The following is a 27,420-nucleotide window of genomic DNA, read 5'->3' on the forward strand; positions in this document are numbered from 1 at the left end:
ACTATACCATCTGTGATTTCTTAGAAATGTTTCACTGCTATATATACAAAAGGAGAACCTTGTTCTGATGTTTGGGATGCTTTTCAGCTACTCAATACTTGGACTGCCATATTTTTGTGGGTTACTTGGATTTGTACAGTTTCCTTCTCTGGTATGGAATACTGTTAATGTATGTATTAGTTTTTTACCCTTAGTAGAAGTAGTTTGAAAGCTTTGGTTGTTCATCTGTGTAAATGAAACTAAATTTTTCATGTTTATAACAACAGGAATGCTCATAATGTTTCTTTTCCTATAAATTATATTTATAGTTCTGTTCTAAAACCAAGTATTAAGCTACTTCAAAACTTAAAACTGAGGCACACTTCTATAAATTAATATGCTGAAATAGATGCACTTTGACTCATGAATAAACCATCTCCATTTTTTATGATTATCATTAATATACTAGTAATATATTAGTATACCCTAATATTAACATCAGTCTATTGCTGAATAAATAATAATAAAATATGTCTAAGCTTTAATAAAATACAGAGAAGAACAAACTGAATTGTGTTTTATGAAAACAAAACATGTTTTCTTCCACAGAATGTTATTTGTGCAGTTTTAGACCAACACCCAGTAACATCTCCTAAGTACCTTTAGCAACCTTAATTGTCTTTGTATTAGTACCAGGATGGCAACATGTGGCTTTAATAATACTAATTATTTTTAAAAAGGCAGAAAGAGAAAACTATTTCTAAAGAAATACTTAAGATGAAAGTAAGACAGCATTTCTTTAAACCATTACCCAATATGACCTTTTTAAAAGAGAACAGATCAAGGCAGTTAAAGCTCTAAATAGGATTAAAAATGGGTTGTGGTTATGTAGTACCATTTGTTTTGTTTGTTGAATATCTGCTGCTGTACTCTTCACTGTGGCATCTGACAGATCACACATGGAGCACAGAAGATCCAAGTATGTATTGGCCTGCTCCTGCAGGGCCCGGAAATGTTTTACCTGAGGGAAAACAATCCTCAAATAAACTCTGAGACTGTGGAAATGGTATCTTATTTAATTACAATCATACATTTTAGTATTTTTACTTTAGATTATTGTCCATAAAATTAAATGTAGACACACACTATTTTATTAGGTAAGGCTGCTCTGTTATAATTATGGAAAGGAGCAACCCTTAAAAACTTGATTATCATCCAGTTTTCAAAGCACTTAGAGACACATGCATTAGCTAGCTTATTTCTGTATAAATTAAGCCTTGGATAGAAACACACAGTTGCAACAAGGGGACTGATTTTCCCAATGTGAGTAGGAAGCAGGGCTTTATGGGATTATTAAAGCATCCTGTTCCTATGCCTATAATATTCTCCAGTGTCTGACAGAAAATGAGGAATTCAGCACAGTGGCGCAATAAATTTTCCCACACCATCTGAAAACCTTCCAAGTGTCCCCAATATCTATGACTGGCAAGATCAGACAACATGACTTTGTTACGGGTTTTTGTTCTGGACATTGCTCACCTCTCCCTATGAAGAGTTTCCTTATCCCAAAAGAAAATTATTGTATTAGTGCTAACAAGTAGGGCAATAACATGACTCCTAGAGTCTCAGGGAGGAGGGGTGAGTGACTACCTAAATCAGTGCGCCAGTGGTGGGTCCTTGTGGACAAAAAGTTGAATAAAACAGCAGTGTGCTCTTGTGGCAACCCCAAATGGCTGTATTAGCAAGAATGCAGAATGCAAGCTGTGGGAAGTGATCATTCTCCTGTACTTACACTTGTCCAGCTGTCTGTGATGTATTTGGCCAAATTTCCCTATTCCCCCATAAAAGAGATATTGGAAAACTGGCACAAGTACAGCAAAGGTCTGTGGGGATATGGGACTGTAGTACGTGGCATCTGGGCAGGTCTGAAGGTATTCTTCCTAAATGAAGGAAACTACTTTTCACACTAAAAATAGTCAAGCACAGGAACAGGTCCCTAATCTTCAGGGATGGTCAGGGCCCTCAGTATGCTAAAAAGCTCTGCAGCCTCTATTCCCCTCTCCATGGGGTTTGGCTACTTCTGCTTAGGACCAGCCCTGAGTCAACCTAGCTGGGACCTGATCACCAGAAAAATATACAGAAGTTCAAGCGCTGCATGTAAGCTCAGTCACTCACTCACCCATGGACCTCACCTGAGCTACACTATAGGTGTATCTGTGCCTGGCTGATCCTCCTTCCCTTGCTGCCTTGAGCCACTGCCTTCACTTCATTCCTACAGACTGGATCTCCAGCTCATGGATGACATTGGGGGACTCTGGCTAACCTCACCTTTGGGCTGCAGTCTGCATGTCACTGGGAAGGTGCTGCCCTGCAGGTCCCACTGTCAACCCCTGTTTCTCCTGCATTGTGGATCTGCCATCTCTAGTATTTCCAGGTCTCTATTAAGCCAGATGTTGGATGAGACAGCTGTGAACTCCAGCACTTTTAGCACATGCCAGTTAAATTTGAAAACAAGGGACAAATCCAGTGTCACTGAGAAATATTACCAATGTTACCAGACACATTGTTACTAAGAATAATCAAGAACCAGAGAAGCCTGTCTTAATGGTTAATATGGGCTAGAGGCAGCTCTATGCTCTTAGGCTGAAAAATTGTTTTAATTGCCTGATAATTGACTCTGTGTCCATGTTACTGTGAAACCAGGTCTCATATAGGAATCTTAGTAGACAGATGGGCAATTGGATAAGCAGAAAGATAAAACATATCTGTGAAGTATCTAATTAGCCAACATTTTTCAGCTAACATATTTAAGCATTAAGCAGAGCTAGCAAAAGTCTTGTTTGTTTTTCACCTGTGGCTATTTTTCACTCCAGATATTCCTTTTGGAGCTGGGAATGAACAATGAGTCTATGCAGCCTTCTGACAAGGCTAGCGAATATTTAATTTATCTTAATTTAAAGCTCTTAACTGAACTCACCTTATTAAGGAAAACTGAGCTTTTTCAAATGCTGAACTTTACCTGTTTAACTGCATCTGCCAGGCTGAAAGGTGTCCAGGTAGTTGGCTTTAGCTCTGACTGCACTGTAGACAGCCAAGTCTGGCACTGTTGTAGGGTATCCTGATGATTAACATGCTTCTGGAGTTCATGTTCCAGAGTCTGGTACACCTATACCAAATATTTTGTAAGTTTATCACATTTTCAAATACCATCATAATCTCTCTTCTCCCACCTTGAAAACTGCAGATAAACAGAATTTTTAAGACTGTGGTTATTTTGGCCCTTGTACATAAAAGTACCAAAGGCTGAAAGCTCCTTATGCCCTCAACACCGCAACTGGCTAATATGTGAAGAAGATGGACAATATCTAATGCACAACTTCTGGGAATTAAAAGTAAAGAGGCACATGAAGTGCACGGCCTCTTATTTGTGTATTCTTGTTCAACATTTTGCCATTGATTTTGTATGCAATGTTTTGATTTTGTTGGCTTATTTTTTTCTAGTTTGTTTTTTGTTTGCTTGCTTTTTGACTGCTGGCTTGATCTCCTAATTGCATTAACAGAATGACCCAGCTAGCCCTTCTTAACTGTATATTCTGTTTTTAATAAGAGAGACAGTATTTCCTAGCACATACTTGAGACCTGTTATGTATGTATGCAAACTATCGACACTGAGAGTGCAATTTGCTACCCAGTTTTTGAGGCACGAATGGTTCTAAATTCTTTGCTGCAGCTGCTCCGGAGCTAGTCTAACCATGAAGGTAGTGAGGGTGTGGAGAGATTAAGGTACGAACTGATAGGCAGCTAGTTTTGCTGGCTGCAAGGCATTATTTGGATCACAAGGAATTCAACTGTATCACAATAATGATGAAGTGCTACATTAGTAACCCGTAGGCTACACTTCAATGAAAACAACAGAAAGAGTTTTACATAATTTGAAGAAACAAGTGCTCAAAGAAATAATAATGTATTTTATTCTTAAATGGCATAAACCCACTTTTGAAACAAGACTTACTCTTTGGGCTGTGCTACATATAGCAGCATAACTGTCCTTTGTCCCCTGAAGATGGCTTTGTATGTTTTGCTTAAATTTTGCTTGAAGATGTTCTGAGCATTGACTGATCAAGTAATCACCTTTACTCTTAAGGTTGTTTAAACGATCTTCAAATCCTGCAATTTCTTCCATAATAGCCTAAGAAACAGATAAAATACTTTTGAAGAAATTTACTGTGATGCAGAACTTTTTTTTCCCTTCCTTTAAACACTGTTCATCTTCAGATTTTGAAAAAGAATTTCAGACAACATGTATTGTTATAGTCAAACTATTAGAGTGTATGTTTATTGTAAAGTCAATGTCAAAAGCCTTTACATAGATATCCCACAGGAACATCAGTAGCACTGTCATAATATATAAACACTATATGCTTAGGCCCCCAAACTGCCATTAATCTTCCTTTGTTGCATGCTTTCCAGGGCTTCTTCAGCTTCTCTTTGTCTAGTAATGAGAATTAAATCTCATGCTGAATCATATCTTATTCCATAAGGTTTTTCACAGTGGACAGTTCTTTCCATTGACTTTGAGGGAGCCAAATTTTTATCTAAGAAGGATACTTAGAGAATAACACACTAATCAAAATGAATTTAAAGCTTTCAATATTTGTCTTGGAATCTCAGTTTCAGGCAGTGGTGGGGAAGGTTAGATTTTGCTTTAATTTATCTTCTTGAAAGTATTAACTTTTCGTGTATTGAATAATTATCACTACAGCCTGACAGATGGGGAAAAAAAAGGTAAAAATTGAAAATTTTAATTATTTTTTGATCTTAAAAGTTCCAGAGCTAAAAACACCTTAAGAGCAAAATGACCCCAATCTGATTTTGGAGGTTTATTTCCTGAGATGTCTCAGCAAAAATCTGACACAGAATTCAGATCAAAGTACAGCAAAGCTCTTGCGCAGATACAGTATCACCCAAGAAACGATGCTAACAACAAGTTAGATTTCTTACCTGCATTAATGACACTGATTCTTACTTACATAGCAGTAAGAGAAATAAAACAGGTGAATGACAAATAATTAGCTCTGGAGTGGAGGCAGAGAAGAAAAGCAGAAAGATTCTATTTCACCAGACAAAGGAGGATTGCCAATATCAAACCCACCTTGTGGTTAGCTAGTTGCTGAGTGATTACTTCAAGATTGTTACTTTCCATGAGGTCAGGGCTGACCAATCTGCTGGACATATGTAATAACCATTTCTCCCCTTCTTGCAAATCACTATTGTAATCCTCATGTTCTTTTACTCTCTCCTCTAAGGTTTCCATGTACGCCTGTAGGTCCACAATCACCAAAATTAAATTAAATATTCAGGTAATTACAATAATTTTTAAAGACCAAACAAACCAAAAACCACCAGCAGCTTGAAAGCATAGTAAGAGTTATCATCTAAATTTATAATCCTGTGAGGGACTCTCACATGAATAGACTGTAAAGGAAGACATCAAAAGGTTACTTGTGTGATACTGAGCAATATTTCACTCCAGATGAAATACCATACTTTGAAGACTAAGGAAAACACCGAGGATCTCCTTACTTTGAGAAAATGAACACTGTCAACTTGACATGAAATTCACTTACAAATAGTTATTACATGCTCTTTGAGAGACTGCATTTGACCTACCAATACGGTTGTGTCCCTGCTACTTACGGCCTTTGCACATACGTATTGCCTGTGACTGTGGTAGACAAATTAAGAAAGTAAATATTGAGTTTAAATGTATTTATTTTTTTAAGAGTGATTTTTCATAAGCTTCTCTACATTTAAGCCATCAACATTACATATAATGCAACAGATAGCACTTTTGTGGTACAGATCATAGGAAAGTCTTTAAACTAAAAATCAACTTTGAAAAAATAAAATCATCTCCTTTTGGTGGATGGGATGGCAATTAAAGGTGCTTAGGTCAAACACAAGTACTAACATGGTTTTCAGAGCTTATCCTTGTTAGGAGTATAACCTATTAAAAGCTTTAGGAATAATCATACTTTAGGACGTATTTAGAAGTATTAGACCTTTCAAAGTACTACATACACATGGACTAATGAACCAATGTTAATTAATAATGCCCTTGCTGAACTAAATTATAGCCATCTTGCCATTTCTTTTCTCCATTGATTTCCATGCAACAACTAAACTAGATTAAACAGGCTTTATGGGAGATCGAGTAGAAACAAAAGACAAAAATGGTATAATTTAAGGCCATCTGTCTCAAGAAATAATGTATTTAGAAATCTATTAAAAGCAATTAAAAATAGTTACAATAGTACAGACTAGTCACTGATACATTTCCCCTTAGTGTTATGAAGTATAAATCACCTGCCACACTCAAAATTTATTTCAGCTACTCTTGTTAGTTTTATGCAGGTAGGTTTTTTCATATTCAAGAATATGAAAAATGTCACTCCTGACCCTCCCCCCCTCAAAAAAAAACCCAAACCCAAACAACAAAACACCGAAACATCAAAAGTAATTAAATATAGCTGGCTCTGTGTACAGATATGACAGCATGAAACAAATAGCCAACTTCTCAAAGAGAGGCAAAAATATAGCATTTTGGAAGAACCCTGAGTTTTCTTTCAGGCTTTTTACCTTTGTTGTGCTGCAGAGCTCCTCGTAACTGCTCTGAAGGTCTTGAATGTTGGTCTTTAGAGTCACATCGTTCACCAGATCAACAAGTGCCTCTCCTTTTTCAATCACTGACTTTATTGAAGACTCATGGGACAGAACAGTCTGTTGTATGGACTACAATGCAAGCAAGAATTAAAATGCATGTATTGAACACCGAAGATCTATTTCACTAATGTGCCTTTGATCTGAAGCACAGCCTTCTATCAAGGTATGTATCATCCTTTCCAGACAAGAAGAGCTTTGCTTACCACTACAGGACTATGTTTCTCAGCCACACCTTGAGGCAACAACTTTGTATGCATCCAATAGCAATTGTTCCTTTTTTGAGTGGCCAGTAGTATGAGTGACAGTCTGGAGCTGGCGAAGCAAAGGGATTTAATTTGTGTGAACAGGGCAAGTGCCAGCAATAAAACTTGCTCAGAGGAACAAATTCTGCAAATAGGTGGGAGAGTATCACCAAAGGTATCCCCTAATGAGATGGCATGCAGACGAGTGCCTAAGAGTATGCAACCTGTTATGTCATTGTGCCACTGGCTCAGACAGCATGGCATATGCCAGCATGTGTCAAATGACAGTGAGATGACAACACCCTGAACACACAGAAGGCAAGCACACAGCTGTGACATATGACTTTGAGCAGAGAAGTTGGCAGGACAGTGGGCAGCTTCAGAGAGTAAGCCTTGATGTTGTGTAGGTACTACTCAGCAATAACCAAAACAATGGTCTGTTAGTAGCAATTTTTTTAGCCACAAATGTAAAGCACAGCACTATATGGGCTGCTAGGAGAGTTAGCTCCACCTCAGCAAGACCTAGCACACATTTTGTGAAATGTCTGTAATCTTGGAGTATTTTACAAAAACATCATTAGGAGAAGAAATAAGGTTTCTTGGCAAATTTTCTACTCATTTTTGTGACAGGAAAAACAACCTCAAACACTAAATTAAAATCCTAACTAAAAACAGAGGAGGTCATAGCAGCTAACTGTCTTAGATATTAGTTGAGCTGGGACATCCAGCTTTAACCAGAAAGCTGATTAAGTCAATGCAAACAGGGGCAACGTCTGCAGGAAAAAAAGACCAATTGATTTCTATCTTTGCTTAAATAGCAATTGACTCTGCTGAGATCAATGCAATTACTCATATGTGTACTCATAAAAGAATTTTGCTCCATGACAGGAAATAGTCAGATGTGGAAGCCTTTCTAGGACATTCACATTTCAAATCCAGGTGCTCAGTCTGGTTTGTAGACACAGGTATCATGCATATTTTCTCTTTGACAATCAGAGATATCTCATGGATTTATTGTAGAAACTTGGATATCTGGATCAAAGGATTTATTGAGAACCACCAGGACAAAATCAATTCCAGAGTACAATGAGCTAACCCCTTTTTACCTTGTATTTGGACAATTGGGCCTTCTTCTCATAGAGCTCACTCTTTGGCTCCACTGGAGCATGTAAGATGGCTTGGTGCTCTGTGACCCACTGAGTCTGTGCCTTGTACTTGTCTGAGAACTCCTTAACCAGCTGAAGACACTTCTCCGAAGTCATATGCTCTTTCCTGATGGAGCCAGCCAGCTCTTCAAGCTGTTCCACATAATCTCCAATTTCTTTTCTTAACTGGTCAACTTCATTTTCTTCCATGTATTTTATAGCTCGCTCCCCCTTCTCACGAGCTGATTTCAGTAAACTGTGGCCTATGTCCATATCACTCAATAGCAGCTGTGAAGGAAGTGTTGGTTAGCACAAAATGTATGAAAACTCTTGCCTTTTTTAATAAATATTAATTGTAGTTCCATTATCAGTGAGAGGCTAACAATATTTTTTAAATTTTGTTAAGGACATGGAAGGAATTGATAGGGAAACTGAGTGGACTCAAAATTGCCTGGAGTTAACGTGTGATAAGCTAGAAGGAAGAGTGTAAAGCAAATGGTCCTGTTCTGCACTGGCCTTGTGAAGATGAACAGAGAAACTGAGGGCTATTAGGAGAGCATTTGTACTCCAATTTCTGGAACAGATGAAAGTTTTGCCTTAGTGTGTAATTTTTAAGCTGCAGGATATATGAAAAGCTCATCTACAACTCTGAGATGAAATGTGAGCTTTACTTCTGAGTTATTGCAACAAGCAGAAATAGGAAGGACTTCTTGCCATAGTGCATACTGCCAGAAAATATACTTGTGTTAACCTAACACATAGTCATGCATTATGGAAGGACAGGATTATATTATTTAGGGCTATTCATAACCACAACAGCCAAACTGTGATCTAATGTGTTTATGACATTAGAACAGAAAATTTTATACTGTGTGGGCTTTATCCCCTTAGCTTATCTGGGCTAGGAAAAGTCAGAATTTTGAGCAGCTGTTATGATGTATGTTAAAATATAACATCTTCCTAATGAACAGAAACAAAAATCGCATTCAAGAAAGCTGTACCTCTAGTTTCTGCACTTTTTTCTCCATTGCTGTTTTATCAACCACATCAAATTTGGTAATCACATTTCTGAAGTTCTTGTTAGTAGCTCCATACCAGTTTGTGTAAGCACTAAAGGCCAATTCTGACTCCTCCATACAGCGTATTTCTTCTTCCAGAAACTTTATTTGCTCCTTCAAACAAATATGGAGGGTAGGGGGAAGAAACAAGGACCACCCACATGTTTATCATTGCTATTGGCCAAAGGTAACAATAAATTTCAATTTATTAATAAAGTTTGATATACAAAGATTAAATGCATAGGTTTTGAGTTCTTTCAGAAACAGTGGATAGCTCTTGCAGAGGTCTTGTCAGGGAGTACATATATCAATCCCTAACATTAAAACTGAGGTAATACTAAACACTGAAAATGTACTTACAGTTTGAACTTTGAATTGTAACTTTTGATTACAGTACTTAGAAGTAATTGCTACTTGAAGTGACCTAAAGACTGCACCTTACCAATTCAAATTTTTCTCATGTCTATGTGTTTCAGTGACAGTTTGAAAACATTTCTCTAGAGGTTGTTTAATATTCAAACATACTTGATTATGAATTTCTCTCCTGAAGCTGTCAAAAAATATAGGAACAGAGCATTATCTTCATTATATTTCTCTAATACATTTAATGCAATGAAATCTACATGTATGTGAGTGTGTATATATGAATATATATGTTAATGTTATGGCACTGAGTCTACAGTAATGAATAAACTCTGATAAATTCTAATTACCAAAGTCTGTTTATATTTGCCTCTTAAGTGAAAATTTATGATGTTACAATGAATTAATTTTCATTACTTACCAAGACATGAAGAAGAAGAGTTTGGTAGCGAGATGTAAGCTGCGTAGCCTGGCTTCCCATTCTACTTGCAGTGAGACTTTCCTCTAGTATTTGCTGAGCCAATACCCCAACTTCCTCTACATCATCTTTGTAGATTGTAATGTCTTCATGCCACTTCTATGACAAAGACATTATCCAGCTTATTTAAACATCTTAAGCATATCGGAAATTTATCTGTAACTAAGTCAGGAAATCATTGAGAAGGAAAACAAATGCATGGTTGCAAACATGGATTTACAACAGGAAAATAAACCAGAATCTGATGAAGATTAATATAACAAATATGCTGGAAGTTTCTTCATACTATATGGACTACATTTCATTACAACAGATTCAAACTTTTTTATTGCTCCCTCCCCCCCCACCAAAAAAGCCCTAAAAATAAATAGAAATGCAACCTGGACTTCCTATAGAATTTGCCTGAAGTTTTAAAGGTGACTGCAAAGTGTAACCTTGAACTTCTTCAAATCTACTTCCTGTGTTTATTCAGAACCATGTCTTCTCTTTGCAGAGACTAAAGGAGAATCATTACATTGACACAACAGAGGCTTCATAAGACAGTTGGTCACCTTTTACTCTTGTTGTGGTATTTATTCTTTCCCACTCCAGTACCAATCTTTGTACTCATTTTGTCTTCATGTGCCACTAAGCATATGAATTCCAGATCTCCCTGCAAGATTTCAACGCTAGCATAGCCATATCTCTACCAGCAAAATGGGAGGAACCTGGATTCAGAAGGCACAAAGCTGTCTTGGATCCATCATTTTAGACACCATCTCAGAATAAATTGCAATGTTTGCTCTCATTTTCACAGTGCACCAAGAATTTACATGGAAACCTCACATATTATTTTGTTCAAGGAATGCCTTAACTCTATCCTTTACCTTCATTTGCTGAAGCTGCATCTCCTTTGTTGCTCTACCAGACTGCCTCCCAGTCCTGATAGCAACTTTCTCCTCCAGGTTTGTTAACCAGTCATTAACCTTCTGAAATTTTTTCTCCATTAACCTTAGTCTGCTCACAGTGGCATTTAATTGGCTTCTTGCTTCAGAAAGCCTGTGCTGATAAACGTGCCAATCCTGCCGTAAGGATTCCAGGGCTCGGTCTTCTATCTGGGGAATGCCCCAGGGAATCACCTCCTCTCTGGCATGGACAGCAGCATTCAGTAATGCTTGTCCCTCTGCACAGTGGACTTGCAGCTCCTGTAAAGGCAGAGTTACGGTTATATACCCTATATTAACAGCTTGCATTCACACATGGCAAAAACCCCCTTGGTTATATTTAAGACAGTTAAGCATTCCCTTTAGTTATCTTCAGTTACCTTTAGTTATGGTCAAGCACATATTGGAGATAGTGCTATCTCTAAGAACACCAGTGATAGCATGATCACTTACAAAGCAAACCAAATATCACTATTTGACAAGTCAACTGCAGAAAATTATTGACAAAGCATGCATTAAATTCCTTCCCCTCCTGCTAAGTTTATCAGTTCTGAAACACTAGCTGCCTGAGCCAGCATGGGATGGATATAATCCATTCATCACAGCCTTAAATTCAAAACTTTCCAGATGTGGTGAGGAGACAGATTCTAAAATTGAATCTGTTTAAAAGCAAGGAACAAGGTGAGGCTTCAATCTTTTAAAATAAACAACCTATTTATTTTTAAATATGTTTGAGACAACATTCCAAAATAGGTTTTAATATCCTCTTCTGGACATGTGTGGCATTTTCATGCTTATTAGAACTTAATTAGAAAATATAAAGCCAATGGAAATACTTTTGATACTTTATGAAACACAGGGAAGAGAAGAGACAGACCAACATCTAACACAAATTAAATACTTGCAAGAAAACATTAGTATGCCTGGAGATTTTGTTCAAGGCCTGACATTTCTTTCTGGAAACGAGCAACAATATTTCCACTAACTTTACTGAAAACACTTTTGAGCAGCAAAGTGCTTATATATAATGTGATTCCAGGTGGCTATTGATACAGTTTCTGTCTGGTAATCAATATTATTCTGTCATTTTATACACAGGATTTTTTTTTTGTTTGGTTGTTTTTTGTTTTACTTAGGGTGTCACACATTACGAACCTGTAAATCTCGGAGCGTTGCCTCCTGTTCCTGGGCATCACCATCAAGATGTGATAAACAGTCAAGTTTTTCCTGTTCCTTCTCCAGCCATACTTCAAAAGCCTTCAAATTTCTTTGGTAGTCTTGATGTAAGGCAAGCAGTCCTTCAGTTTTTGTTACTGACTCCTGCTTGTTAAAATATTTACATATATGTATATATATATATCTTAGTGTATCATCAAAACAAGAAAGCATAAAATTCACACATTCATCAAGGGGAAAAGTTTGTATCTGATGCTGAAGTGTATCATCAAAACAAGAAAACATAAAATTCATACATTCATCAAGGGGAAAAGTTTGTATCTGATGCTGAGCTTTCCCAGAATTCAAGAGTACCTGCTTTCTGAAGATGGTTTAATCAATCTCAAGGAAAGAGAGGGCATATGTCAGGGTACAGATACTTGTCCTACAAGATTCTTCACATAAGTTTGCGACTTAAAAGTTTGGATCTGGAATTACTTTTATATAACACCTTAGTGTCTAATAACAAAAGACTTTTTTTGGTTTTATATCAATTTAAATTAACTTTGCTGAAGTGATTAATAAGCATATGAGCTTAGAAATAGCATTTTTTTTCTTTGCATGACTGTTTTTGCCAGTGGAAGAATAATCTTCTATTGAGAGTACCTAATATTTGAAAACTACCCAAGTTCTTTGCAGGCAGTCACTGCAGAGCACAGTAATAACGGACTGCAAGTCTTCTGTGTATATGGGTGAGTGAATTATAATAATTTCACAACTCAGCAGTAAGACATTACCATATCTGGGGTACAGAAGGAAAGATGTCATATATTAGCACAAGACTAGTCTATCTAAGCACAAGAAAAATATACTACATGCAATTCACATGCTCTAAAAAATGATGGAATGGGGAATCAAGTTCTGATGAAGGCAAGACAGGCTGTATTCGAGGGCAGTAGGCTCATAAGATAAACATAAGATAAATTTGCCTGTCTGAGCATACATTAAGTATTATTTAACTACCATGGAAGAATTTGGGTTAACTGGAGACAATCACCTAGCTTTAATCTAACACTATTTCTTCTTTATCTTATATCTTCCACTAAAACCCAGGCTGATCTGTCTGTGCCCCAATCTTTTCCAGATTTATAAATATCAACATTTATGAGCAAATGCAGTACTGATGCTTGTGCCATTAGAGTCAGTTTACTTGCTAACAAGGTTTGTGCTCAATAATAAACCTCTCTAGTTGTCAACCATTTGTGAATCACCTGACTGACTGGTAACATTTATTGCGAATTTACACTTACGCAAATCACAGGTTCAAAGATTCTTTGAACTTTTCAGTCACAATGGATAAAATTATATCTGTGCTGAAGCGAATGACCATTTGACGTGGAGGTCCTCAGACTATTCTCCTGATGATTTTTTTTAGATTTTTAGAACCTTTCTAAAAAGAGCTGAAGCTCAGTGGTACAGGAACACAGATTTATTAATCACCCTAATAGCTTTCTGTTACATTAAGTTACAGTTGTCCCCAAACTCTTACTCCTCATAAAATAAAATAAATGATCAATGAAAAGAGTTTTTCCCTGTTGCCAAGTGAACAAGAATTGCTATCAAGAAAAACTGTACCCTTGTTTTTTCTTTGAGTAACTTATATCGCTCCTGAAGGTCCTGGAGTTCAAGCTGAGCAACATAATGCTCAGCCATCCCACTTCCTTTCGCTTCAATTGTCTCCAATAGGCTGTTGTGACTCAACACCTCTTCACTGAGTAGCTGCAAAACAGAAAGAACACATTTATCAAAGGGCAGCATTAAAGCAAGACCACAGGTTAATCTTGCAGTTCCACAGGGTTTCTGTTGCATACAAGGTGATATGAGCTTGTTGCTCATCTGTTGTAAAGCAAACACACCTTTGCTTTGCTGAGAGCAGCTGTTTTTTCCCTCAGTTCAGCATATTGCCTTTCAGAAGCATTTATACTTGCTTCTACTTTATCCATCCATTTGGAAAACTGACAAACATCTTCCTGGTAACTTGTCCATTTGGAGAGAGCTCCTTCCAGTTGACTGCAATTCAAAAATACATATTTGTTGCGATAGTGGAGGTTCCCATGCTATTTACGCAGCGAGATATAGTCATACACAGTAATTCTCTATATCACAATCAAGTAGTCTGTTACATCATGCAGGTTTTAACTAGGAGGACTGTTTTGCTGATAGAAAGAAATTGTTTTCCAAACTTGGAATGTTAAGGAGGTCTGCAAGTTATGTAGATAGCTGACATGTTCTAGGTTTAGTAAACAAAATTCAACTGAAAGCATAAGACCCAGAATCAGAAATTTTCTGTCCCTTTGCATACATTCAAAAGTTGCTGCATTCTAATGTTTAGTTACCTTTGTCTTGTTAAATTGGAATGTTTGCAACTATTGATGCTCCACCAAAGAAGGCTACATTTTTTCCCTATACTTCTTTCTTCTATCACTAGGAGCAGCACTACTGGACACTGTAATTACAGTACATTCTGTGAAATGCTAGCAAGTGGAAAATTAGACACGATCTTGACAGAGCAAACATTAATGTCCATGACAAGAGCTTCTCATTTCTGAGAACAATTCAAGGCATCAAGTGCAACACAAAGTAAAGTACTAACAAGATTATGAACATGGAATCCCCTTTTAAGAGTACATTAGAAATTAGTGTTAATAAAGTTTAGATCACTCAGTTTCCTCTCCTTTTTGTACTTCAAACAAGTATGTCACTTATAGCCTCTAGACCAGCAGGGTTTGGCATGTAAAGTCATTTTACATGAATTTGACTCTTGCAATAATAAAATCCAGGGAATTACTTTTCACAAATTTTGATGGTGCTTTGTTGATAACCATTATTCTGCACCTCATGCTCTTTTTACCTCTTGCACTGGATACAAGCAGACAGAAGAGAAGCCCAGCTGTCCTTCAGGTTTTGCAACTGCCCTTCAATCACTGGTACTCCCTCCAGAGAAGTATTTTGAAGAACAGATTCTCCTCTTGCCAGAACAATTTTCATTTGGACTTCTTTTTCTTGTTTCACTGCCAATAGTCCCTAAAAAGTAAGCAGATATTACTTTATTTTTGTCATTAACTGGTCATGAATAGTCTAACTGGCTTTACTGGAACATGTAAATATAGCACCTTGTACAGTCAATTGGAAGAGGGACAGTGGGGTTCACAGCTGGGCTTCACAAGGCAGAAGTGACTTCCAAAGTGTAGGTTTAGGCTATGAAAAAAATTTTAGTTGACAGGGAAGTTTTCATGGATCCTGTGCAGGTACTTACAGTGTATCAGAGAAGGTACAGTCGGGTGGAAAGGCTGACATACCAAAAGAAATGTCATTTAGATGAAAAACAGGAGGATTCATTCACAGAGAAAATAAGATACAGTGACAAAGCTCTTCTCCAGAGCTGAAATGCAGTTCTACCACTCTTGGATCTATTTGCATCATAAAGGTACCAAGATGTAAACTCAGTAGACCATCAGCAACATCAGCCTAGAGACTTCACCACCTGGAGCTGTGCAGTTGCAAACTAACAGTTTCTAACACTGTGCAAAGTCATGAAAAGCCTGAAAGCCTGAACCTGAAAGACTCAATGAACAAAGGGCAAAACAAGATTTTAGTATTATGCTACAATCTCTTACTTTTTGATGCATCCTTATAATTTTGAGGATTTTTGGCTCAAAATCCGAGACATCAATAATACACAAAAGGTATTGTTTTCTAAACATTGCTTTTCAATATTTTTGTGCATTGATATCAATATATTCTATTTTCTTAACTGTAGTGACCATTTTAAAAGCAAACAATTATAGGAAAAGGTGTTCCAAATCAATTGTAAGATCTAGGAAAAGTATATTAAACTAACAAGTGAATATCCTACTTCTTCCATTTAACCTTCAGCAGCCACACAACATCTTTTGAGTACTTTAAGAATATATCTGTAGTTTTCCATGTTATAAAAGTCCTTATATCCTTCTTAGAGAAAAGTTCTAATAATGAGCTCTTTCTGATACAAAATGAGTTATTTTCTGAGTAAACTGAAAATCAGTGTCTGAAGAACAGTCACTAGACTAATACACAACAACTAAGTATCCTATATTTGCATTCTTCTTATAGATCTAGAGATAGCAGGTACTGGACTCTTGTTTCCATACCTCTAGTTTTAACATCCGGCTGTCCAGAACACTCTTGTCTGCAGTGGGATGACAGTAGGAATCCAGCATGTGAACTGCATCAGCAACCCAGTCTTGGAGGTCCTTGACAGTGTGTGAGAACTGCTGGTGCTCTGCTACAATCCTATCCATTCTGGAAACTTTCTCCTGCAATTCATACAGCAATTAGGACCAGCAGCTATTCAAAGGATTGCTTATTCCCTATATTTACTTAAGGACTTTAGAACAAGTCTCATAAGCTATACGTGGAAATTTGCTTCACACAGTGATAATTACAAGTACAACTGAGAATGGAATGAATTTTGCATACACACACGCACAAATGACTTGTTCAAACATATCATACAAACGAAAATCTCAGAAATGTCTTTTTTTATTTTCTAAATTTAAAGCTTCAGTTATCTGGTTTCACTTTTTCTTAAACATCTGGCAAATCACACCTAAACTCTATGTCAGTGCTGCAATGGAAGATAACTTGTGAAATCAGCCAATGCACAAGCCTGTGAAACTAAGCCACTGCGGCAACATTACTTTGTTGATATTTGGAAAAGACAGATCTGTTTTCCTCAATGACTCCCATTCTTCTGAAAAAGCACTGACACCCATATGAATTAAAAATAAATGCTCGAATTACATTGCTAAAAAGCTTGAGGGGAACAGGAACATAGACCAGAGTGTATTTCATACTGTGACAGAGAACTAAAGACAAGTAAGTGAACAGGTTTAGGAAGTTTATGAGGTATCTTTCTCAAGTTTCCATGGCTATCCAAAGAATTTCAGGTTTTCTCTCATAGGTTAAGTCTTACATATCCTCTGCCTTTCACTCCTTCTTCTCATCCCGACATTACTACAAGTTCTGTTCACTTAAGCCTATGTTAGTAATTCACATATCTTTCACTTTCTCATTTTGTAGACATGAAAATTTATTATGGGCATGCATGCAATCATTTTCAGTAAGTCATACAGATCTAGATATGTTTTGCAATCGTTATTTCCACAGATAAAGTAGAATATTACAAAGTAGCAATCCCCCCAAACACAAATCCTTTCTGAATTATTAGTCCATAACACATTTCCTATATTCTTAATCATTCTTATTATTGTAGCAACTGTAAGCCTAATTCCATATCAAGCCTCCTTCATGACATGAGCTTTGTGAAAAATAACAGTCCTAATATGAAGGCCTTTTTATCTGTTTATACAATAGAGATGGTATAACTATCTATAGAATAAATATACTTACAATGCAATTGATCATCATTATAGGACGAGATTAAGTAATAACTTTTCTGCATTCTGTATTTTCTAATAAAACCAAACTTCCTCTAATTTTTTAAAAATACATATTTTAGGAGCCACTTATTACAAAACTGTCTTCATTGCTAGAAATAAAATCAAACCTGACCATTGTATAATCAGATGGGATTTACTTCTTAATCAATACACTTTTAAATAAAAATAAACAAAAAAAAATCACCAAATCACAGTTACCTTTTGTTCACAGCCCTTGCTTTCCACTCTTTAAAGTCAGTGTGAAAGACAAGATAGCTCAGACATATCACAGAGCAGACAAGCAAGACAAATGCAGTGTTTCACATTTCAGTCTTTATTTTTCACCACATACATCAAAGGAATTGCTTAAAAGCACATACACTGGGTGCATTACCTTTGTCAGATTGCTTAGAGTGAGATACTGAGAAGACAACTGAGACACTCTGCGCATAAAGCTTTTGCTGACAGCTTGCTCTTCCCACAGCTGCTGAGCTTTCTCTTTTAGCCTGTTGAGCTGATGCTCATGGCAGCTTATTTCCTCAAGGACAGACTGTAAAGCACAAGCACGGTAATATTAAGAGTGGGTGCAAGTAAGCAGGAAATAGAGAAACATGAAGGTGCCATGGAAAATAGAAGCGACATATGGCAAGTTTGCTGAGAAAGGCACACCATAAGGTGACAGGAATGAAGCAGCATGTCATAAGAAATGTGGAGATGCACAACTTGATGGAACAGGATCATCAACAGCAAACCCTGAAAACAGTTTCCATCTTATTTAGAGGTCAGGATGCTAGAATGATCAAGCTTTTGTGAGGAATCAGTGAGTCCAGAATGATGGGACAAGAAAGTCTCGCTGTGTTATAAAGGCTTTAAAGTCACCTGCAACTTTTGCTGTTCTCTCCTCTTAGAAGGGAGATCATGGAGCCGACTGCTGCTTCCTTGTACCATCTTCTCAGTTGTGGTCAGCCACTCCTGCAGAGGCTCAGCAGTTGCTTCAAAGTCTTTCATCTGGATCTCTAAGCTCTGGAAAGACATGCAAAATTCTTTCAACAGTCCCACTGCTCTGGACATAACTAATGCACAAGACACAAGTCAAGCACACAAAAAGAATATGCAATTGCAGTCAAATTACACACAACTCTTCAAATAGATTACATCAGCTCTGCTTCTTCCTATCCCACAAATGGACACTGCAATAGTCTGAGAGAACACATTTTTTAAAACAAAATAGAGGCGATGATGTACTACACAGTTGAGGGCAGGCTGAAGCAAGTTTCATCTGAACAGAAAGCTTTACAGATCTTTAAGCTTTGACTTAATCTAAGCCTAACTCACATAACTAAGGCAGTCTGAAGAAAGGCTAATTTGGGATAAATTGGGAGTTACCTGACATCTGCCTGCAGTCATTCACATTGACACCTGCTTAAATGGGCTGCCTCTACTTCTAGGTGATGTCTGATCAAGTTCAACCCAACCCAGGGCTAATTTCTGGTTATATTCCTTTTTAATTTACAATTTTGGTCATAAATATGTGTGCATTAAAGGGATATGCAGGCATTCCTTCAATGCCTGCATATTTTTCTTGTTGGCTTACTCTGTGTTATTTCAAAAAAGAAATCTGAAATAATTCATATGAAACAGACACCTTAGCTCTTGTGCCCTAGTTATTTTATTTTGTTCTCCCAGATGTATTTAGTTTTCCTTTCAGTTTCCCTTATCACTTAAGAATCAGAAATAAATACTAAATCTATGAGTCTGAAAAGTGCTTGATTCAAAAAGACTAACCTCTTTCCATGGCAACCCTGAGATGATGAAAGTTAAGTCCTTGCTACCTGAGAATTACCTTTGAAGTGCTATCCTATATAATGTATTGAATGTATTTAAAATTTTTCTCAGCTGTCTAGGCAGCATTGGTTTGAGACTAGAATGCTTAGGAACTTTAATTCTCCTATGCTATGCAGGGAGTTCCAGCTAAGACCTTTTGACCTTAAAACCTATGCCTTAAAAGAGATTATGATTCTAAGATATCCACCTCCAGTGCTGGTTGAATTGTGAGTTCTGAACAGAGGGAAGCAACAGCATTTATTTTAAAAGTTGCTTGAATAAATAAGTACATTTCACCAGTTTTAAGCAAGAGAGACAACATTTACACACTGTACTGGGACTATTCAATCAGCAACAGTGACAGATATCTGTGCTAAAACAGTTCTTAAAAAAGAAAATGTGTTTTAGTAACCCAGTACACTTTAATGAATCTGAGCAACTGCCATCTTTGCTACCTTTTCAGTGATTCTGAACAACACCCTTCTGCACGAAACACCCCACTTAAATCAAAGTGGAATCAGGTCATAAAGATAGAAGTAAACAACAGTAAAATGTAAGCAGGAGAACCAGACTTCTTGAAACCATCTATTTATCAGTTCTGTCACATCATAAACACTTACAGCTATATACAAAATCTAAACTGTGCTGTTTGAAACAGAAGCAAAGAGGAAATTTAGATCCAGTCTTTCCCCACTGTGACTGGTTCAATACCTCCAATGCAGATTCCTTCTGGTGGAGGGTGGTGATAAAATTTTTCCAGTCTTCTTTAGCGGTAGCAGATTTGTCCTGGATAACTTTCGCCTTTTCCGTTGGTAAAACAGAGCACAGCAGTTCTCCTTTGGATGCTACCAGGTTTAGTTTTTGTTGCCCATTCTCGCTTTCTGATAAGAATTCCTAAAAATAGCAATAAAAGAAGCTAATAGGTGAACTTTGGGTCTCAATAAAGGCAAGCTCCCAGAAAATTTTACAGGGATGAGAGTTTCTTGTTTCTGCTTGTTAACATACTAATGCATCTTTCAGTACATTCCATTTCAATATGGTTTGTATTTATGGGATTTACAGAAAGTAGATACTTATTCCAGAAGTGCCATGTGTCTAAATAATGTATACATTAGGACCCTAGGATTACCTGTATGTTCTGTATTTCACGAGACAATTACTGGTCATTTTGTACTATTATACTTCTTCAGTAATTATTAGGTATTTTAGCATTAAAATACCTAATAAATACTTTAGGTATTGTACTTCTTTAAATATCCAGGGTACAGAAAGTGATGGCAGTTTCATTTCAGGGAACTGGTATCCTGGCACAGGCAACACATCAGCTCACTCAGAGGCACACACAGGACTGAAGCCTTGCCCATGAGGAAGCTCCAGCTACGCTGGACTTCCCAAGGGTGTGTGGGAGTGGGGGCTGAAGCTCAGACCCTGAGCAATACCTAAGTTGTGTGACTTATCCCTCTGCATCCTTACTTTCCCTGTCGGAAAGTATTTTTCTTTACAGAAATTTTGCACAACGCTTATATGCAAGAAGTGTGTGGAAAAATGTATGTGCAAGTAATGTAAGGAAACAGAGATATTTTTAAATACTGGGATAAAGTTTTTATAACTTGTAATTATTAAAAATTTTGTGAGCATTAGCAGTCTTAAATACTAATATTTTAAACTGTTGCCATCATGATTATGTGATACACAGATAGTTTTATATCCATAATCATAAAGTTATATCCATGCCCAGAAGTAACAGGCGTGATACTAAAATTACTGGTTCAGGTTCTGATTCTGTGTTACACTAGAGGTCTTAGTAGAGAATGCAAAGAGTCTGTTAGCTTTGAGATCCTTGGATTAAGTTCTGGCTATATTAAAATCAAAGATATACCTGCCTTGTGACTTAATGATACCAAATGTGCTAACAGACAGGACATGAACTTCCAAGAAAAATAAAATTTTAAGTTTATGCAGGCTACCAAGATTTCTCCAGAAGTCCTAGAGCAGTCAAAACCAAACGTTTGTCTCATCTTAAGCAGTTTTCAGGGAGGAGAACAAGTCTTACATTGTGATAAAGAAAAAAATGTTATCACTCTTGAAAAAAAAACCTCCAACCTTGCTAAAACTTTTAATATAAAAAAATAACTAGGACTTTTCCTCTTGCTATTTCCTCTAAAGATATTCTCAATATGGTGTAGCCAAACATTTGATATATTAATACAGCATTGTTTACACTTTTAAGTAAACCACTTAAGCAAGGGAAAGTGAATTTACCAAAAGGAGGAGGACGTGATTTGGCTTTTGGTATTTTCTGAGAAACAGATATGAATTTCTCCTGTTATGCCATTTAACTCCAGGCTGAACAGTCGCATTATGTAATTCTTTTCCACAGACCTCTTTGGGCTTATTTTAGCTTTATGTGAAAAATATACTTTTAAAATGCCTGCACACACTACATGCAATGTAATTCTAGTATTGAACTATAAGGGCTCTACTTTTATATATGACTTAAAAGATTCATGTACATTTGAAATAATTCCAGGTACTGAGACACGATTCTGATATCATTCTGATTTTACACTACTCTACTACTTTAAAAACATTTTTTTCCCATTGTAAAAAAGAAAAAGAGAAGGAAAATTATCATGAGAGATAATGACTACAAACAAACTGTAGCCCAACAATTAAACTAAACAAAATAAATTAACTAAGAAAAAAGTTTATTTCCTTGCACTTAGTCACCTTTAGTGTTGACAAATAACATTAACAAAAAACAAGCAATTAATCAAGCAATTCAATCTGAGCTTTATATGAAAGTGATTTGGTTTCCCTTAGACTAATCTTTTACTGCTATAGAGTTACCTGGATTTTCTGCAGACTTGCTGAAGCTTCGCTGATATTTTGAGGCACATCAAAGCATTTGGCAGTGGTGACTTTTGCGTTGACCAGCCACTGCTGAAAGTCCCTGAAAGCAGTCCGAAATCTTTGCTGCAAGATCTGCTCTTTGCTCTGACATCCTTTTGAAGCTTGCAGGCAGAGGCTGGGTTTATCACATCAGGGAAGAAGAAGAGAGTGAGGGAGTGAGACAAGGAGGGAGGAAGGAAAGGCAGGACTCTGTTAGGTGACAATGCTGTTATTTAGTTCTCTGAAACACAATGGTAAGGTTAGGTTCACCTGGATTCCTCCTACCAAATTTATGCACTTAACTGAGGCACCAGGAAACCCGTTAGAAGCTTTCAGTTCTTCAAAGTGAAGCATGTAAATTGGGACATAACTGTCACAGATATGACAGGTATAAGTGTTTCCAGAGACTGGCTCAGTGCTCCTAAATACGAACAGATTCTGCAAGACCCTTTCTCTCTGTAGGGACAGGGCACAGAACTACTGCAATTAAAATTCTGTGGCTCAGTTAAGCCCACAGTGTTATAAGTGACCAATCTAAGTCATTGGACCCTTCTTCTGCTGCTACAGAAGCCAAAAGATATAATCCCCTGCAAGAAACAACAAAACCTTGTGTCTGAAATGCAGGTGTGACACTCCCAAGTAAATTAGAGTGGCCTGAGAGAAGGCAAGAAAGCAAGCAAAAGCTACCTCCCCTAGCTAGTTCCTGTTTCAAGGAATCAACTAATCAAAGAGTGAACTGAAGGCAAAAATTAAGAAAAATGTCTGGTATAGCATGTTTCTCCTTCAGACAAATAAGACATACTGCTCCCTCACAGTTTTTTACAAGGTTTCCTCCTGTAACAGATCAGGTGTGAATATACATTTAGTTTCAGCTCAGTTTAGTGGCATAGCCTGGCTTTTAGAAAAAAACCCACAAATTACTACTCTTTATAACTTCTGCTGACACCAAAATCAAAATAATGATTCTAATAATTGCATACCTCTGTTTCTAATTCTAAGATTCTAATTAATGGTTCCTTAAAAGTTCACACCCACACACACACATACAGGATTGATTAACTACAAACAAGATGAATGTGTACCTGTTATACTCCTTAATCAACCCTGAAACTTTTGAAGAATGAGTACTCAAATCCCGGGAAAATCTACAAAGATCATTCAACTGAGTTTTGATCTCATCTGTCATATGTTCAGACTTTAGCAGAGCATCCAATGTTTCCTGTTAAAATAAATGAAAAATATTGGTGAGTAAACATAAAAAGCCGACACAAATTTTTTGAATCATAATTTATCAAAAATTAAATTCAAATTCATTTATGACCTAAGTTGACTTCCAAGAGTATTTTAGCAGTCAAACCTACAAAAGCTTATTTGAAATTATGAGCTTCTAGAGACCCAATTTATGGATGCCTCAACTTCCTTAGCTTGAAATACTCCCAAAGTACATTTTACAATAACAATTTCATTTTAATAAATGAGCTACAGTATTTTCAACTAGCTGTATACATATAAAAGTATATAGAATTAGGGAATAGCAAATTATTCACTTTTATATTAATATAATTAGCCGATTGACTAGAATTTAGCATATTCAGGAAAAATGGTTTTGAGCTGTATCCAAAAAGTTAATTTACACACAAAGCTTTTTAGCAGCATCAACTCTTTCACAGAGGACCTCATGATGTAAAAGTACAGCTGCTTACAATTCTGTGAGAGTAACTGGGTTACTGCCTGTCATTGCTGCACAGGAAAGACTCTTGCTTTGGAGACAGCTAAACCAACAAAAAAAACCCAAAAGCTTTTGTTGGCTTAGCCTGCGTCACTGGGAGAGGTGTGATAAGTACTCCCAACAGAAACAGTTCTTGTTGACATCCACAGCATCTACTCTGCAGAATATTGCCAGCTACTCCAGCATAATGAGCAGTGCAGACTTGGCTCCTCATCCCACTAGGAACTAAGTTCTTCAGACATTTCTCTTAGAGTAAGAGCAGAGGTTCTGCAGTGCAGGCTGGCCAGAGTGTTTGGCATGGACAGATTAGTTTGGCTAAATCTAAGTGCCAGTCTGGAAGAAACGTACAATATAAACTTAAGAAACAGATCACATGAAATCTGAAGACAAATTTAAACAGGGACATGGAAGTGGGAGACACAAATGTCCCCAAATAATGTTTCTGAATATATATATATTTATATATCAATTGATGATTGAAAATACAAATAGTATTTAAACAGTTTGTAATAATCAGCATAAAACTGAATGTTCAAGAAAAGTACAATTATATACAATAATATACTTCTACAAATATATATAGAAATTTTCCAAACATAACACAATCTACATTACAGATAAAAATGTTCACTTACTTTTCCCTGTAAAATACTAACTAACTCTACAACAACTCTTGATGCAAAACAAAAGTCAAAAGAAATATTGACAAGTGTCTAGCAAGTTGATCAACAGACATAGTATGAGCCACAAATCAGCGATTTAGATCACATGTCTGCTGCCAACAAGCAACTTTGTGTTGCTTCATATCTCTTTTCCATAAAAAAATCTTCAGAACTGTGAAATTTATCTTTTAAGATCTATATTGTGCATTTCTGAGCAAGTAAAGACAGATAAAAGATATATGTGTCGCCTCTTATGTAGTACCTGAACTGCCAGGAAGAGTAAGAAGAACAACCTGTTTTGAGAAAAATAAAGCTACAAGCATATGTTGGCTATGAATAATAGAGGTTTAGACCATAATCACAGCTTGATTTTATTAACATTACTGAAATCTGTTTGCATTTATGGGTCTCAAGGAAGCCCTGTAAAATAGAGGGTAGAGACACTTCAGATGTATCAGATGTACACACTTTCATGTGTTCTTGAGAGCATGAAAAAATATTTTGCTACAGTGAATTTTCAGGACTCCTCTGATTTACACTATTCATCCTCATATTATGGACTTTATCTTCATTGAGTCACTCATACACCAGAAATCCATTCAATCATAATTAACAGTTATATGAAATAGTCACACTGCCAGTTTGTTTCAACGTCACACAAAGTAGCAATTGGATTAAGCAATTATGTAATAGCAATGATGCTTAGAGAAAAAAAACCCCAACTTTAGCTACTTTTTGTTTATGCTATTTTAGGTTAAACTGCTTAAAGGATGTTATTTTTAAAGCATTAGAAATAATGACACAATGGACATTACTTAAATACAGGATGTCACAAATTGTGTAGGACAGGAATCACCATAATGAAATGCTAACAGCTCTTTATTCTGGCAAAGAAAGTATGTCTAAAGAATAGCACGGGATTAGAACTGCCTGTTTTCAATACACTTTTTCAGTTTCAAATAAGTTGCTTCAATAACTACTAAAAGACTATTCTGCCTTTTTTTCTGACATATAGCTTTAGGCAAAAGTTATTGACAAACAGGAACAGTAACTTGCAAAACAGGGTAAGTTTAACTATGGCATTTTTCCATAGAGAAGCACTCATATCACTGTTGCAGCCACTTGGACTTAATTTTGAATCTGACAATTACCAAAATAATTTGCTGAATTCCAAGTGCAAAATATGTTGCACGTAGCTAAGGGAACAGAGCTTGAGTATAACAGAGTAACAGAAGGACCTTGCTAATTCTGAGAATTAGGAAATGCATTTTTAATCTGTGGCCTTGGCTTACATGGCAACAGAATCACTGTAAGACAATGGAAATGGAAAGCTGCAGTGCTATTTTACATTCACAATAGATACTATCCCGAGGTCCAGAAATTGAAGGATTACTGTCACATTTCCTCTAACTATAAATAAAATTACATAGTAGGGCTGTGCACAGTTACATCTTGAAATGCCTCTGAATTTTCCTCAGTAGCCACTGTCTAAGCTAAATAAAGTGTTGTTACATAGAGCTACACAACATATATAATACATATACAACTACTAAAAACAATCTCCTTTGAATTTGGTATTTCTCCATTTAGGAAATGAACAATGTTTGCTGTGTTGATGACAATCCCATATCTTCCTTTCCTTTTTAAAAATAAATATACATGGAAGACTTTGCATATTTGTGCAATTATTTGCTTCAGTGTAATGTCAGCTTTGTTACTCCTCCAGATACATACAGGCACTCAAACAGGCAAGTTCCATAAATCTGTGCAAGGAATTCTGTGAAAGAGGAAGCCACCGAAATAACTTGGCAGAGACACTGAGGGAGATTAATAATCTCAATTCAAAGAGAAGGTGTCCTGGGTTTTTTTGACTATTACTTCAGTCAAGGGGCCAGAAAGTAGGCACTACACACCTCTCTTCCTTTACTGAAACTGCTTGATTGCAACACGATCCTGAAAGGGAAACACTTTGTATCTTTCATCAACATCTGTGATTCACAGTAGTTGAGAAACATACAAACATCTATCTTGATTGTTGCAAACATATAAACACTTATATTGTGTGTGTGTGATACATACAAAGGGACTTTTTCTAGAAAACAATCAGGAGCAGAAACAACCTCTATTTCTCTAAATTCCACTGCCTCCCGAAGCAAAGCAATTAACAATTATACCAGTTTTGAGAATAGCTTCTTTAAATACTGGACAAGATCTCAGCGTTCATAATGGAAAAGACATTTCAATACACGCTCAATAGGATGTACAATATATTTATAATATCATGTATAAGCTCAATACACTCCTAACAAATTCTAAGACATGAATAGTCCAGCTGCCGTTTGGCTTTCGGGAAATGCTTCTCATTTGCCCCATCAAGTGCTGCTGTAGCCTGAGGCACGGAGCACCCTGGAAGCACATCCCAGAGCCGCCTGCCAGCTCCGCGGGGCGAGTCCTGGTTTAACACCTAACATCCAGGCAGCGTTTGCTGAGCTTTGTACAGCCGAGGCCAAGGGGAGGAACCTCTTCTGCACACGCCGCTCGCCGTGATCACAGTTACGAAAAGAGTTTGGAAAGTTGAGGTTTCACATAAACTCCTTTCACAAAGACATTGAATTGTTCTTCTCGAGGTGAAGTTTCCTGCCCGCGGCGCCCACCCCTCTACGACCGAAACGCCGCTAGGAAAGGGACGCGCTCTTACCTTGTCCTTGCGCCAGCTCTCCACCAGCTCGGCGTCCGTGTGGCTGCCGTCGGCGGGCGCCAGCCCCCG

At 37.0% G+C, this 27,420-nt stretch overlaps 1 protein-coding gene across 1 annotated transcript in view; it reads right to left on the reverse strand.

The window, feature by feature from the left end:
* Nucleotides 1–27,417, reverse strand: part of LOC103796993 (nesprin-1-like) — a gene marked incomplete at both ends in the record, with an annotated part of 72,858 nt that extends 45,441 nt beyond the window's left edge. The window contains 20 exons of the mRNA XM_009069185.1: nt 875–1,000; nt 2,999–3,145; nt 3,992–4,168; nt 5,132–5,299; nt 6,619–6,771; nt 8,051–8,377; nt 9,091–9,261; nt 9,932–10,087; nt 10,855–11,172; nt 12,067–12,231; nt 13,702–13,845; nt 13,983–14,136; nt 14,978–15,150; nt 16,257–16,421; nt 17,941–18,096; nt 18,426–18,569; nt 20,082–20,264; nt 22,221–22,398; nt 23,345–23,481; nt 27,352–27,417. Of these exons, the coding sequence (XP_009067433.1) occupies nt 875–1,000; nt 2,999–3,145; nt 3,992–4,168; nt 5,132–5,299; nt 6,619–6,771; nt 8,051–8,377; nt 9,091–9,261; nt 9,932–10,087; nt 10,855–11,172; nt 12,067–12,231; nt 13,702–13,845; nt 13,983–14,136; nt 14,978–15,150; nt 16,257–16,421; nt 17,941–18,096; nt 18,426–18,569; nt 20,082–20,264; nt 22,221–22,398; nt 23,345–23,481; nt 27,352–27,417 (3,408 nt within the window). The remainder of the gene's footprint in view (nt 1–874; nt 1,001–2,998; nt 3,146–3,991; nt 4,169–5,131; nt 5,300–6,618; nt 6,772–8,050; nt 8,378–9,090; nt 9,262–9,931; nt 10,088–10,854; nt 11,173–12,066; nt 12,232–13,701; nt 13,846–13,982; nt 14,137–14,977; nt 15,151–16,256; nt 16,422–17,940; nt 18,097–18,425; nt 18,570–20,081; nt 20,265–22,220; nt 22,399–23,344; nt 23,482–27,351) is intronic.
* Between the last annotated feature and the right edge of the window lie 3 nt (nt 27,418–27,420).

The sequence above is a fragment of the Acanthisitta chloris genome, unplaced genomic scaffold (assembly GCF_000695815.1).
Source record: "Acanthisitta chloris isolate BGI_N310 unplaced genomic scaffold, ASM69581v1 scaffold14162, whole genome shotgun sequence".
In the NCBI taxonomy this organism is placed as follows: Eukaryota; Metazoa; Chordata; class Aves; order Passeriformes; family Acanthisittidae; genus Acanthisitta; species Acanthisitta chloris.